The sequence below is a fragment of the Microcaecilia unicolor genome, chromosome 11, assembly GCF_901765095.1.
Source record: "Microcaecilia unicolor chromosome 11, aMicUni1.1, whole genome shotgun sequence".
NCBI lineage: Eukaryota > Metazoa > Chordata > Amphibia > Gymnophiona > Siphonopidae > Microcaecilia > Microcaecilia unicolor.
Window position 1 is genome coordinate 112,741,901 of NC_044041.1, and position 16,110 is coordinate 112,758,010.

The window sequence follows — 16,110 nt, forward strand, 5'->3', positions numbered from 1 at the left end:
ACTCGCTTGGTCTCATACACTCACTCTCACAGAGAATCTGTGTCTCACACACACTCTCTCTCTCGCCCACACACACACACTCTCTCTCACACTGTGTCTCACATACACACTTGCACACACTCTCATTCTCACACACACACTCTCTCACAAACACACTCACACCCAGACTCACTCTCTCTCTCACACACTCACACTTTCACTCTGACTCTCAAACAGTCACTCTCACATACACTCTCCCAAACATACACACTCCAAGGAAAACCTTGCTAGCGCCCGTTTCATTTGTGTCAGAAACGGGCCTTTTTTACTAGTTATCCATAATTCTCAAGAACTCTCTGTCTTCTATGGAAAGAGTTGGTTTGTCATCATCCTTGGGGACTTGGACACAGAGTTCCCAGATGTTCTTCTAAATCTGGTGGAGTGGTGTCCTGAAAAATGGTTGCGCTAGGGTCTGGTTCTTACCAGTTGTAAACCTCCTTGACATGCAGATGGTTATAACAAGCCTTGAACAAGGTGGCACATACATTTTCCAAGACGCATGTTCATGGTCTCCTCAGTATATCACCCATCCCAGGGCGAGTCAGTAGGCATATGGGATGTCGAGTGGACCTGCATGTGACCCATAAACTGCAGGGTCCAAAGGCTGCAGATACTCAGCTATAAGCTGCAGATGACAATGGTGTTACAGCCATGTGCTTGGATGAAGAGCAACATTTGTAGCAGAATCTGAACTTTTTCAACAGATCTTTACGTTCTTTTAAAGGTTTCCCCCTAAACCCTCTACATTTCTTGAGAGGATGGGGTTTCTTATGTATAGGATTCTGTCTGTCAGGATCCTTTACTTTCTCTGTAGTAGGTGGATGATCAGTTGGTGGGATTGCTGTGGGTGACACATCCATCATATGTAGAACTATAGGCTTCTTTGTGTTGCCATACATCTTGACCGGCCTTTCACTTGGGAAGTAGCTTGTCTTGACTTCTTCAGGTACATCAAACATGAAGCTGGGGTCATTTCTCCTCTTTGCCAAATGTCGGATGAACTTTACAAAGACTGTGAAAGGAGGAGACTTCTCTTGGTGATCCTCTTTATACCTGGCACCTACTGAATTTTCTCTTATGTCATACTGCAGTTTTGATATAATCTCATTTATGCCCCAAGTTGTATCCAAGTAGTACATGTCATAGAGGTTCAGATCAGCCTTGAGTGCTTGCAGTACCTGGAGAAGATCTCCTAATTCTTGTAACTTGTTATAATCTTTATTTGTGACATTTGGGAAGCCCCGTATTCTCCATAAATGCCTGTTGGATAGTTTCTGGGCTGTCATAGCACTGGTCAAGTCTTTCCCACATTTCTTTAAAACCTCTCTAGGGGTAATGCACATATGCATCTGATAATCTCTTTACACGATTGGCTGACTCGGTCGCCAACCACTTTATCATCAGGTTCATCTCTTGCATAGGAGTGAACTTCATACTTGCTGTGGCATCCTTAACGTTAGATTTCCACCCTCTTGTAGCATGCCTTGTCTTAGGCTTGCTTCTTTTGGGTGAGTTAGACTCTGGTTTAGAGGAACGTGCTTGCTCAGAATCTGATGACTCTTCCAAGTCAGACTGTGGCTGTGTGCTTTTGTGAGCCACAGTATAAGCCTTCACATATTCTGCTGTTTGCTGGGCAGAATCTTCTGCAATGATGTGGCTGAGATGACTCTCCCTGCCATCTTGCCTTGTGACTTCTTCAAGTGCTTTTACTTGGGCCTCAAGGGCAGCTGCTTCCTTTCTTGCTGGAGCAGCATCAATGTGATGTCTAACTCTACCTCGACCAAATTCCACAAAACAGCAGAAGAGACGCTGGGTGCAGTTTAAGCATGCCGGATAAAATGGCAGCGATGGAATAATGCCATCTGGGATGTTTATGTTAATCGGTAGCTCCTGAAGAAGCTTACAACTAGTAAAACGGAGAAGCTCCGTAGAATGGAAGTTGAATTTATTTAAAGACATCCAAGTGCCTAGCTGACTTGTAAGATTGTTGGTAGAGCAATCGATTGAGAGTAAAAGATTCAAGACTGAAAAATTGATCCTCATTTTAAGATGTCATCCCTTTGATATATATATATATATAAAAAGGTTTTGTGTGTATTGAACTCAAAATTAGTATAATCAATGCAAAATTGCAAAATAAAGAACTGAAGTTGTTTTGATTTTTTTTTTGACTAATTAAGATTGTAGCATAGTAGCTGCTCAGCACTGTTGTACTGAAGTCTTTCCTCCTCCTTAGAAAAATTACAATTTAGGTGATTGTTTGACATTTAGTAAGCTATAAAGAAACAAACTAATAATATAGGAGTTTGAATTTTGTCTGTTGAGCCTAATAGTTAGAAGTATATATTGAGCCTGCAAAGAGGTGGTAAAATGTGGGATACAAATGCAATAAATAAATAAATATTCTAAATCTACCATATTTTTATTCCACATGATTCCACTAGTAAGTGAGGTGGGGGAGAGGGAGATGCAAGGGTCAGTGAGACTGTCCTCTGGGAAACTGTACTGATAGAAGTAGCACACTCTCAAAATACGCAATTTTCTGATACTGAAAAGCAAGTGCTTTGAATTTCATTACCACAGAATATTTAGCACTCCATTGGGAAAAAAAAAGTCAGAGGGTTGGCAGATACCTCTTGTATCAAACAGAATCATTTATACACTATGAACAGTGACAAAATCCGGCTGTTTGCATCAGGTAAACTTTACATAGGAGACTTATTTAGGCCTCCTAATCTTGGATGTTCTGACTCAGTATCTCTTTCCTTCTCTCATTCTCTGCTCATCTGTATTCATTTTTTGATTTTTTTTGTGTCTCTGGTGTCCTTTATCTTTTTTTTTTTTTTCAGGTGTTTTCTTCAAGAGCAGATACAGTACAGTGCAATCTGCTGAAGTGCAAGGGTCTGGGAGCTTGCACTTAACCGTTGTGACCCAAAGAAGCTTGACATCTGATAAACATACTGTTTATTATTTATTTATTTGTTATATTTATATCCCACATTTTCCCACCTATTTGTAGGCTCAATGTGGTTTACATAGTACCGGAGAGGCCTTACAGACTCCGGTGTAAACAAATACAAAGTGATGTTGTGGTAAGATAAAGTTCATGTGGCACAGCCACACTAGGGAGTCGTACAACGGAAGAGTTGTGTTATGTCCATTACGTTCTTTAGTTTTGTTGTGTTGTAGAGATCAGGCATTTATGTTGGATCGGTAGGATATGCCTTTTTAAACAGGTTAGTTTTTAGTGTCTTCCGGAAGTTTAGGTGGAGGTCATAAATATCTACTTTCAACTTAAATATTCAACTGAATTTAACACAGTTGGTTTATTTATAGCCTGCTAATACCAATAACATAGTTCATAGCAGATTACAGCTAAAATACAAGATCAAAAATAAATCTAGAATGTAAAGAATAATCCAAAATCATCACAGATATTAATATCATGGTCATCAATAATGTTACAGAAACACATCTTCACTAAGGCACTGCAACATAATACTTCCTTATCACATATTTGTAAACCATCATTGTGTTTAATCTCTTTGTAAAGGTATCATAACTGGATTATGCCTTAGTTGAAATGCAAGGGAATTCCATAAACTAAACTGCTTGATATGCAATGAACAATAAACAGTCTCTTTAAAAGAATTCCCTGAGGACTGGGGAAAGAAAATGAGAGAAAATGTCAAATATTATAATGTCCTGATATTGGTCGGCATACAAGAGAAATCATATAATGAGAAATAAGGCCAAATATAATCTTGAATGTGATAACAAACATCCCAATTTAAATAGCACCGTAGCTTCTATGGGAAGCCAGTGCAGCTTTAATAAAATATGGTATAATTCTATCTGATTTCTTAAGGGAAAAGATCAGATGTACAGCCATATTTTGAATGGTTTGAATTTTTCTTAATAGCTGTTTTGATAAACCCAGATATACAATACAATGTAATCCTTATCAATGACCTCAGCGGCGGCTCTTCACATGAGCAAACAGCTCATGACTCGCCTGCCTCCTCATTGGTCAAAGAAAACTTATATTGCAGGCTGTTTTATTATATTAACAACTTCTTAACTCTTCACATATACAAAATAATTTAAAAGTTACTTAGCTTTTGAATCAGGTCTCCAGATCCGCTGCCTACATGGACCATGTTTCGCAAGGCATTAAGCCCCAGCTGCCTCAGGGTGCGGACCTGAACGCCAGATGCCAACCTCCAATCAAAGCGTCTTACCGTTCTTTGTCAGTTAAATGGGTTTGACTATTGGCCGGATAGGCTATTGAATTTCTGTCAGAAATTGCAGCAGCCTGATTCTCCTGTGTCACAGAGTTGTAAATTTGTCCTGCTGGACCTGAGTATTTTCAGAATTGTTGTACATTCTTGGCTCACCTGTTACCTATTATTCTCCCTCATTATTCTATTAATTTTTGTGAGGGTTGCATTCATCCTTCTTTTTGTGCTCTTATTCTTACATCCTTTCTTTTACTTGCACTTCGAAATTCTATAAATGGCGCAAAACATTTGATGCCAAAAAAAATCAGTGAATGGTATTCTATAACAGGATTATAGAATAACACTTAATGCCAAGGTCTGTGCTCAACTTTGATTGTGAGGAGTTACACCAACTGAAACCAGGTGTAAATCCCAGTGTGCAAGTTGGGCACAGATTCCCCAAATTCTATAACACTGCGTGCATTTTAAGGGTTGCCCACGCCCCTTCCCCCTTTGCACATAGGTGCAGAAACACTTAGAGGATGGGACTTGTTATACTGCCTTTCTGTGGTTAAAATCAAAGCAGTTTACATAATCTATAAAGGTACTTATTTTGTACCTGGGGCAATAGAGGGTTAAGTGACTTGTCCAGAATCACAAGGAGCTGCAGTGGGAATTGAACCCAGTTTCCCAAGCCACTGCACTGACCACTAGGCTGCTCCTCCACTCTTAGTTGCTAAATTATAACGTTTTTCCGCACTGAAGTTTCCACGTGTGAAACCATTCTTCCCGATGGAAACATTTCGCAACATGATACAATCAATAGTACTAAGTCAAGTAGACTACTGTAATGGAATTTATGCGGGGTGCAAAGAACAAATCTTAAAGAAGCTTCAGACAGCCCAAAACATGGCAGCCAGGCTTATATTTGGAAAAACACGATTTGAAAGCGCAAAACCCCTCCGCAAAAAACTACACTGGCTTCCAATCAAAGAACGTATTGCCTTCAAAATCTGTACCTTGGTTCACAAAATTATCTACAGTGAAGCCCCGGGATACATGACAGACCTCATTGACCTACCAACCAGAAACACATCTAAATCAACACGAACATATCTAAATCTGCACTACCCAAGCTGCAAAGGACTTAAATACAAATCTACTTGCCGTCATCTACTGTTACTATGTATGTTACTTACGCATCCAGTTTTTCCTACATAAGCACACAACTGTGGAACTCATTAGCAAAAGCATTGAAAACAACATACGACCACCTAAACTTCCAGAAATTACTAAAGACTAACCTGTTTAAAAAGGCATACCCTACCGATCCAACCTAAATGCCTGATCTCTGCAACACAACAAAAGTAAAGTACTTAATGGACATAACACAACTCTTCCGCTGACTGTTCTACATGAACTTTATCTTACCACAACATCACTTTGTATTTGTTCACACCGGAGTCTGCAAACGCCTCTCCGGTACAATATAAGCCACATTCAGCCTGCAAATAGGTGGGAAAATGTGGGATACAAATGTAACAAATAAATAAATAAATAAATTTTTGGCATGGAAGTAGTGCCTAACATTCAGTGCCATGTATAGAATTCCCCTGTTAGAGTGCAATTCTGTTTAGATGCCCTGATGCTGCACGGTGGGGTCCTTTTACTAAGCCATGGTAAAAAGGGGCCTGCAGTAGTGTGAGCGCGTCTTTTGGGCACGTGCTGGGCCATTTTTTTTACTACGTCTAGGAAAAAGGGCCTTTTTTTAAGGGGCTGGAAATTGGACGTGTGCTAAAATTGAAATCAGCGCGCGTCCATTTTCCGCCTGATACCTCACCGCCACCTATTGACCTAGCAGTAAGGGCTCATGTGCTACACACATGGTGACCGGTCAACTCGCCAACTGCTAATTAACGCTGGAAACACTGCACACAATAGGAAATAAAAAATTAATTTTTCCTGGCGTTTTGGGCGTGCGCCAAATCCAAAATTACTGCCAAAGGGCATACTAGCCTGGTGGTAGTCTTGTTTTGGCGAATGCTGTACACGCGTAGAGCCTAATGCGCATTTGTAAAAGGGCCCCTGTGAGAGCCGTTCAACACTATTTTAACCACAATACTTTCCACACCATGATCCTTTTTCTGTTCATAACATGCCTGGATTACTGCAACATTGTCTATGCTGCTCTTCCGCATAACACATTAAAGAAACTCCAAACTCTCCAAAACACAGCCATTCATCTTCTCTGCCTTGCTCAATGTCATGACCACATTGCTCATCTCCTGAAGGCACATCACTGGTTACCAGTTCAGCAACAGATCATTCATACAGTTGCGACTCTAACATTTAAGGCCTTATGACTAGGTACTCTCGAATACCTGTCCAGTCTTACAATCCCATAGTCACCTGTTAGGCTCCTTCGCTCATTAAATGACCATTTTGTGGTTCTCTCTGGCCCTAAATTTGCTCAGCAGGGGTGACCCAAGGCAATCTACAACCCAAGGTAGGGATGAGATGCTGCCCGCGTCCCCACCCGGTCTGGCATCTCCTCCCTGTCCTCCTCAACCCTCTTCCCTGTGTTTACCTTTTCTTTTTCAAAATGTGGCAGCGGCAGCAGCAGTGACTCCCATAAGCTGCCCTGCCACGGAGCCATTCAGTCTGCCCAATAAGATAAACTCATTTACATGGTATGTGATATTTTATATGTATACCCGAGTTTGATTTGTCCTTGCCTTTCTCAGGGCACGGACTGTAGAAGTCTACCCAGCACTGTTCTTGTACTAAATTCTGAAGCTAACGTCGAAGCACCTTAAAATTTACACTCCAGCCCATCATCAGTATTAATCCGCAACTGAACCTTTTTCGGAGACAGGAAGGCGGTAGAACTAGAGGACATGAATTGAGGTTGAAGGGGGGCAGACTCAGGACTAATTTCAGGAAGTATTTTTTCACAGAGAGGGTGGTGGATATGTGGAATGCCCTCCCGCAGAAGGTTGTGGAGATGAAAGTGGTAATGAAATTCAAACATGCATGGGATAAACACAAAGGAATCCTGTTTAGAAGGAATGGATCCATGGAATCTTAGCAGAGATTGGGTGGTGACGCTGGTAATTGGGAAACAAAATGAGAGCTGGGCAGACTTCTATGGTCTATGCCTTGATTATGACTGAATAGATAGGGATGGGCTGGAGTGTAAATTTTTAAGGGGTTTCAACGTTAGCCTCAGAACTTAGTACAGCAAGCAGGACCTAGTTTAGTATTAAGGGGGGAATAAAAAGAGAGAGTGAGAGAGAAAAGCAAGCATCATTAACTAGTTGCCGTGGTGTACAAACCCTTTTCCCATAGTTATAAACTGAAATTTTCTCTAGAAATAGGCATTTTTCCCATAGTTTTAAACTGAAACCTTTTCTAGAGGTAGAAACTAAACAGCCAAAAACTCTTGCTCTAAAAGGCAGTTATTTTCTGTTCCTTGGCTGCTGGAGAGATAGCTCATCCAGTGACCTCAATTAAGTGTTAATTAAGGTGTGGGGCAGCAGAATACTTGCATAGGTTGCTGAGTCAGCTTCAAAGAGCCTGTATAAAAAAGGCCCCTTAGATTCAAAACTATATAAAGAGGAAAGGTCCCACTGAACTTTCTTTCTGAGAAGTTCCGAGAGAAGAGAACATTTCTCTGGTAAGTGAACGCTACCTTGCTTTGTGCTTTGCGAACTTAAAGATTGGGGTTTAAAGGAGGAATTGTAGGTTAGTGTTAGGCAAAATAAAAATATAAAAAGCATAATTTTATCAACTAATCTCCATAGTCTTTTCCACTTAGTTTTAAAAATTTTGTACCACAGCATTAACAGATAGAATCTAGCAGGCACTGCAGGATCTAGTTTAGTCTTCCCACCCACCCCTAGGACAACTCTTCATTTATAGTCAGTTATTGTAATTAGGTTAACAAGCAAGGAGTGCTCTTACAGAGTTTTAAATACATTTCATTACCATCTAAGAAGGAAACACTAAATCATACAATATACTATATAAACTAAAAGACACTTTTATATTAGGCTAATATCCTTAATACTGTAGCAAGTTTTAAATTATTGAAAAACTCAAAAACACTAAGATGGAGTCAGCAGTCCAGCAGCGAGAGGGGTGCTATCCAGTCTTTTGCATTCAGTGTCACATGTATGATTATCTCCCAGTTGGTAAGATGTCATATGTGTGTGCCCGATGCAAAGAGCTCCTAACTCTCAGAGAATGTGTCCGTTCTCTCGAGGCTAGAGTAGCAGACGGTGGAGTTGAGGGAGACAGAGAGTACATAGAGGAGACCTACGGGGATGTTGTAGAGAAGTCCCACCTCCAGTCTGGTAGCCCCTGTGTTACCTTGGAGGAGGGAGGTCTCCTAAAAGGAGAGCATCACCCTGGTGAAGTAGGAAGTACTCCTGTAGCCAGGACCTGCCCACCAGGGGATGTACTATCCTCTCGCACCGAGGATATGTCTTCAAGTGCTGACTGGGAGGGAAAGGTTAGGACAGCTGTTGGTTGGTGATTCGATCATTAGGCATATAGATGGCTGGGTGGCTGGTGGACGTGAGGATTGCCTGGTGACTTGCCTGCCTGGTGCAAAGGTGGCGGACCTCACGCATCACCTAGATAGGATTTTAGATAGTGCTGGGGAGGAGCCGGCTGTCTTGGTACATGTGGGTACCAATGACATAGGAAAATGTGGGAGAGCAGTTCTGGAAGCCAAATTTAGGCTCTTAGGTAGAAAGCTCAAATCCAGATCCTCTAAAATGCTACCCGTGCCACTTGCAGGGCCCAAGAGACAGGCAGAGCTCCGGAGTCTCAATGTGTGGATGAGACGATGGTGCAGGGAGGAGGGTTTTAGATTTGTTAGGAACTGGGCAACATTCTGTGGAAGGGGGAGCCTATTCCGAAAGGATGGGCTCCATCTTAACCAGGGTGGGACCAAGCTGCTGGCATCGGCATTTAAAAAAGAGCTAGAGCAGCTTTTAAACTAGATGAATTCTTTGCTTCGGTCTTCACCGAGGATGATTTGGGTGGGATACTGTTGCCAGAAATGGTATTCGAAGCTGACGAGTCAGAGAAACTTAATGAATTCTCTGTAAACCTGGAGGATGTAATGGGGCAGTTCTACAAACTGAAGAGTAGCAAATCTCCTGGACTGGATGGTATTCATCCCAGAGTACTGATAGAACTGAAAAATGAGCTTGCGGAGCTATTGTTAGTAATATGTAATTTATCCTTAAAATCGAGCATGGTACCGGAGGATTGGAGGGTGGCCAATGTAATGCAGATTTTTTTAAAAAGGTTCCAGAGGAGATCAGGGAAATTATAGACCAGCGAGTCTGACGTCAGTGCCGGGCAAAATGGTAGAGACTATTATTAAGAACAAAATTACAGAGCATATTCAAAAACATGGATTAATGAGACAAAGTCAACATGGATTTTGTGAAGGGAAATCTTGCTCACCAATCTATTACATTTCTTTGAAGGGGTGAACAAACATGTGGATAAAGATGAGTCGGTTGATATTGTGTATCTGGATTTTCAGAAGGCGTTTGACAAAGTACCTCATGAAAGACTCCAGAGGAAATTGGAGAGTCATGGGATAGGAGGTAGTTTTCTATTGTGGATTAAAAACTGGATAAAAGATAGAAAGCAGAGATTAGGGTTAAATGGTCAATATTCTCAATGGAGAAGGGTAGTTAGTGGGGTTCCTCAGGGCTCTGTGCTGGGACCGCTGCTTTTTAACATATTTATAAATGACCTAGAGATTGGAGTAACTAGTGAGGTAATTAAATTTGCTGATGACACAAAGTTATTCAAAGTAATTAAATCGCGGGAGGATTGTGAAAAATTACAAGAGGACCTTATGAGACTAGGAGACTGGGCGTCTAAATGGCAGATGACGTTTAATGTGAGGAAGTGCAAAGTGATGCATGTGAGAAAGAGGAACCCGAATTATAGCTACGTCATGCAAGGTTCCACGTTAGGAGTCACGGACCAAGAAAGGGATCTAAGTGTCATCATTGATGATACGTTCAAACCTTCTGCTCAGTGTGATGCTGCGGCTAAGAAAGCAAATAGAATGTTAGGTATTATTAGGAAAGGAATGGAAAACAAAAATGAGGATGTTATAATGCTTTTGTATCGCTCCATGGTGCGACTGCACCTCAAATGTTGTGTTCAATTCTGGTCGCCGCATCTCAAAAAAGATATAGTGGAATTAGAAAAGGTGCAGAGAAGGGCGACGGAAATGATAAAGGGGATGGGACGATTTCCCTATGAGGAAAGGCTAAAGCGGCTAAGGCTCTTCAGCTTGGAGAAAAGGCAGCTGAGGGGAGATAAGATAGAGGTCTATAAAATAATGAGTGGAGTTGAACAGGTAGATGTGAAGCATCTGTTTACGCTTTCCAAAAATACTAGGACTAGGGGGCATGCGATGAAGCTACAATGTAGTAAATTTAAAACGAATCAGAGAAAATGTTTCTTCACTCAACGTGTAATTAAACTCTGGAATTCGTTGCCAGAGAATGTGGTAAAGGCGGTTAGCTTAGCGGAGTTTAAAAAAGATTTGGACGGCTTCCTAAAGGAAAAGTCCATAGATCATTATTAAATGGACTTGGGGAAAATCCACTATTTCTGGGATAAGCAGTATAAAATATTTTGTACTTTTTTGGGATCTTGCCAGGTATTTGTGACCTGGATTGGCCACTGTTGGAAACAGGATGCTGGGCTTGATGGACCTTTGGTCTTTCCCAGTATGGCAATACTTATGTGTACGCCCCTTGCATTGATGCACGATGCCACTTGCACATGCCCCTACCGAATAGCTCTTAGACATCCTGCAAGCACTTCTGCTATGCATACCCGTGAAAGCGCTAGCATTCTGTAATTTTGCATGCACACGTGGGGCATAGATGTAGACGCACTGTTATAGAATTGGCCTTCATGTCTATAACACTTGCTTCAGGCTCTTACTCACTCATACTCAGAACTGGAGCAAGGCTGAAGACTTGGACCCTCTATCCTCAATTATCTTTCAGGCTCCTAGCCCACCCACCTTCACTCTCATGATTTGGTAATTAAACTCAACAGGCCTGATATTCAGCTGGCAGCACTCAGCACTATGCCGACCTCCGCTGGCGTAATACAAGGCCGGGCTGTGTCCTGGCTTCAGCATTCAATTTCCGGGCACACAGAGCCAGCGAAAACATAGTCGGTTAAGTGTGATATTTAGCATTTAACCGATTATGAAGAACCACATAAAGACAGGTAAGCGTTTTACGCAGTTATCTTAGCCGGTTAAGTCTGACTTTGCCAATAGAACGTTCCCAAAATAGCCAGTTTCAACTTGGGCCCTAACCAGACATTTTCATCTGCACTATCCAGTCAAGTGCCATAGAAAATGCCCAATCAGCCCCAGACATACTAACATAGTAACATAGTAGATGACGGCAGAAAAAGACCTGCATGGTCCATCTAGTCTGCCCAAGATAAACTCATATCTTGAATTTGTACCTGTCTTTTTCAGGGCACAGACCGTATAAGTCTGCCCAGCAGTATTTCCCGCCTCCCAACCACCAGTCCCGTCTCCCATCACCGGCTCTGGTACAGACCGTATAAGTCTGCCCTCCCCTATCCTAGCCTCCCAACCACCAACCCCTCTTCCCCCCACCTGCTCCGCCACCCAATTTCAGCTAAGCTTCTGAGGATCCATTCCTGCTGCACAGGATTCCTTTATGCATATCCCACGCATGTTTGAATTCCATTACCGTTTTCATCTCCACCACCTCCCGCGGGAGGGCATTCCAAGCATCCACCACCCTCTCCGTGAAAAAAATACTTCCTGACATCTTTTTTGAGTCTGCCCCCCTTCAATCTCATTTCATGTCCTCTCGTTCTACCGCCTTCCCATCTCCGGAAAAGATTTTTTTGCGGATTAATACCTTTCAAGTATTTGAATGTCTGTATCATATCACCCCTGTTCCTCCTTTCCTCCAGGGTATACATGTTCAGGTCAGCAAGGCTTTGGTCATACGTCTTGGAACGCAAATCCCATACCATTCTCATAGCTTTTCTTTGCACCGCTTCCATTTTTTTAACATCCTTCGCAAGGTACGGCCTCCAAAACTGAACACAATACTCCAGGTGGGGCCTCACCAACGACTTGTACAGGGGCATCAACACTTCAGACAAGCGATATAAATGGCCAGGAGCTTCTCCTTGCCGTTTACAGTACATGTCCAAAAATCCAGACTGCTTGGGGATTGGGTCAGTCTGGATTGTTGGATTTCCTGGATTTCCTGGATTCTCAGGCAGTACTTTTAAAACTTAAATCCGCGTTTCTCTTCCCCATCCAGCATCTCTCTGTCTCTCTTCCCCAAAGGAAAGGGAAATGGGACTTGATATACTGCCTTTCTGTGGTTTTGCAACTACATTCAAAGCGGTTTACATAGTATATTCAGGTACTTATTTGTACCAGGAGGGGGCCCAGGCCCTAAGGCCCTCCCTGTGGCTACGCCTCCCCCCTTGCAGACCGATGTCTCTCCCTCCTGGCTCTGCCTACTGCTCTTTCTCACTCCCCTGGTGTACAATACCTTTTCAGAAGTCTTCCATGCCAGCCTTACTCACAGGCTGCCTTCATCCTGCACTGGGCCTTTCCCTCTGACCCATCCCATTCCCACCCCTTCTGAGTTATTTATTTATTTATTTATTTATTTATTTATTTGTATCCCACCTCTTTGCAGGCTCAAAGTGGCTTACAATACATCATGAGTAGTGGAAGAATGTTAGTAAATGAACATTTAGTATTGCAGGGTTTTGGTCGACATGATGATAATAAAACAAAGTAATAGTATACAGGCAGATATTAAGAGACAGTTCTGAATATAGGTGGGCGAGTTGTGCATATTCACGTTGGTTGATCTTTGTGGTACGCTTTATTAAAGAGATGGGTCTTCAGTAATGAGCGGAAGTTCGTTCTTTCATAGATCGATTTCAAGCTGCGCGGCAGTGCGTTCCATAACTGTGTGCTCAGGTAGGTAAACTTTGACGCATGCATTAGTTTGTATTTCATTCCTTTGCAGCTGGGGAAGTGCAGATCAAGAATGTGCGGGATGATCTTTTGGCATTCCTAGGTGGTAGGTCTATCAAGTCTGACATGTAAGCTGGTGCGTCTCCATGGATAATTTTGTGAACTAGTGAGCATACCTTGAACGCGATGCGTTCCTTAAGTGGGAGCCAGTGTAATTTTTCTCATAAGGGCTTGGCACTTTCAAATTTTGGTTTGCCAAATATGAGTCTAGCTGCAGTGTTCTGGGCTGTTTGGAGTTTCTTGATTATTTGTTCTTTGCAGTCGGCATATAGTGCATTGCAATAGTCTAGATGACTGAGCACCATTGATTGTACCAGGTTGCGGAAAACATTCCTTGGGAAGAAAGGTCTTATTCTTTTTAATTTCCACATTGAGTGGAACATCTTCTTGGTTGTGTTTTTCGCGTGGTTCTCTAGTGTTAGGTGTCGATCAATGGTAACTCCAAGAATTTTTAGGGTTTCTGAGACAGGAAGGTTTAGGGTTGGTGTGTTAATGGCGGTGAATTCTTTCTTGTTGTGTTGGGAGGTGAGTATTAGGCACTGGGTTTTTTCTGCATTGAGTTTTAGCCGAAATGCGTCCACCCAGGAATGCATGATATTGAGACTTTGGTTGATGTCTTTGGAAATTTCTAACTTCCTGCTGGGATGGGTCAGAGGGAGAGACTTGGCGCAGGCCAGAAGCAGCCTGTGAGTAAGGCTGCCGCTCGTGTGGCAGCACAGAAGACTTCTAAAAAGGTATTGTACAGTACACTGGGGAAGTGAGAGAGAGAGAGAGCTGTAGGCAGAGCAGGGAGGAAAGGGAGAGACGCTGGACCATGTGTGGGGGAGGGAAAGGGAGCGGAAAGGGGGGAGAAGGTGTGCAGCACTTGTAGTCCAGTGGATATTGCAATTTTTAGGGTTCCAGATTCTCAGGCAGTCAGGATTTCTGGCATCCGGATTTTTGGGCTTCTACTGTAAATTGTTTTGAATATCGGTCCCAACAAAAATGGTCACCTAACATCAACTCAGAATGTAGGTATAAGTGGACATTATTCTTTAAAATATAAACCTTTGCTTCACTATCTATATATGTGCAGTACCTGCAATGATGGCAATTTCCAAAAGCCTTTAATCTGAATAAATGTTTATTCATTCTCCACCTTCTCTGTGGGTAGGAATCAGGGGCGTAGCCAGACTTCGGTGGGAGGGGGGATCCAGAGCCCAAGGTGAGGGGGGCACATTTTAGCCCCCCCTGGCGCCGCTGCCGCCACCACCAACTTTGACGACCCCTGCCGACGACCCTCTCAACCCCCCTCCCGCCGCTGACCCTACCCCCCCCCCCCCCCCCCCCGCTGCCGTTGCTGCCGTGGGCTACCTTTGCTGGCGGGGGACCCCAATCCCCACCAGCCGAAGTCCTCTTCTTCCCGCAAAGGCTTTGTTCTGTTTCTGACGTCCTCATGTTGTACACTTCGTTGGCTTCGTTCAACGTGCAGGACGTCAGAAACAGAACGAAGCATTCGCGGGAAGAAGAGGACCTCGGCTGGTGGGGATTGGGGTTCCCCGCCAGCAAAGGTAGCCCACAGCGGCGACGGCGGGGGAGGGTTGGCGGCGGGAGGGGGGTCGAGAGGGTCAGCGGCAGGGGGGTCCAGGGCCAAATCTATGGGGGCCCAGGCCCTTGTGGCCCCACAAAGCTACACCAGTGGTAGGAATACACTGCAGACCCCATATAATGCAGCTTTATATCATGTGGATCACTTACAGTGTGGTCAAGAAACCCTGTTTTTTTTTTTGTTTGTTTTGTTTTGCTATTGTACATTACACTGTAGCCCTGATATAATTCAAACTCACTTATAATGTGATCTCAATGTCCTTCTTATCTGTCTCTTCATGTTCAAGTGTACAGCGCTGCGTACATCTAGTAGCGCTATAGAAATGATTAGTAGTAGTAGTAGTAGTAGTATATGAGGTTTTCAGTGTAAGTGCCAATGATTCTTTGAGTGGGCTTTGACTACAGCTCTTCTTTGCCCCCTCCTCCTTCCCTCTAAGCTGAGCGGCAGTCCTCCAACTGCATCATGACCAGTGGGGGTCAGTGCTTCAATATTGTGTTTTCAATCACTTGGGACAGGTAAGTTCCCTGGAGTCCTGCAGAGTTTACCTGTCTCTTTCTACTGAAAATGTAATAGTGAAGCAGCACCCTCCCCCTCCTCCCCACACACACTGGCAGGACTGTAGGTGGAGGACTGCCACTCAGCTTAGAGGGAACAGTGGCTGCCACCCTAGGTATCTGCATAATTCTGCCTAGTGGTTGAGCCAGCCCTGCTCAAGCTGTTCCTCAACTCCACCTTTATTCTCTCGCATTCCTCCACCCCACTTCCACTATTATCCTCCTGTGTTTTCACATACTTACTCTCTTTCACCCTCCTGCTCTCATACTCACCTTCATGTCCCCCCCCCCCCCCCACCATGCACACTTATCCCTGCTCTCAAAATGAAACTCACCCCATCCCCCTGTCCTCATTGTCTCAATGATTTGTTTGTTCTTTTGCAGGAAGCTGATTGAGATCAAGATTATTGATGATGAGGAGTATGAGAAAAACAAGAATTTTTTCATCGAGCTGGGAGACCCAGTTTTGGTGGAGGCTGGACAGAAGCCAGGTATCTGGGCAGTGGGGGAACTTAAGGACAGGGGGCATCAAGTCTATGGTGGCAAAACTGGTAAAAGCAAAAGATTTATTTATTTATTAGGATTATTAACTGCCTTTCG

The 16,110-nt window shown here is 43.2% G+C and overlaps 1 protein-coding gene across 9 annotated transcripts in view; it reads left to right on the top strand.

Annotated features, from left to right (window-relative positions):
• The window catches only part of LOC115480240 (sodium/calcium exchanger 1-like), a 144,382-nt gene that overhangs the window by 48,304 nt on the left and 79,968 nt on the right, over positions 1-16,110 (top strand). For 4 of the 9 annotated variants that reach the window (XM_030218761.1, XM_030218764.1, XM_030218762.1 and 1 more), the window contains exon 2: positions 15,895-16,001. In XM_030218761.1, coding sequence (XP_030074621.1) covers positions 15,895-16,001 — 107 coding nt within the window. Of the gene's footprint in view, positions 1-15,894; positions 16,013-16,110 lie in introns of all 9 variants that reach the window. The other 5 variants (XM_030218769.1, XM_030218768.1, XM_030218767.1 and 2 more) reach the window with 2 other exon arrangements.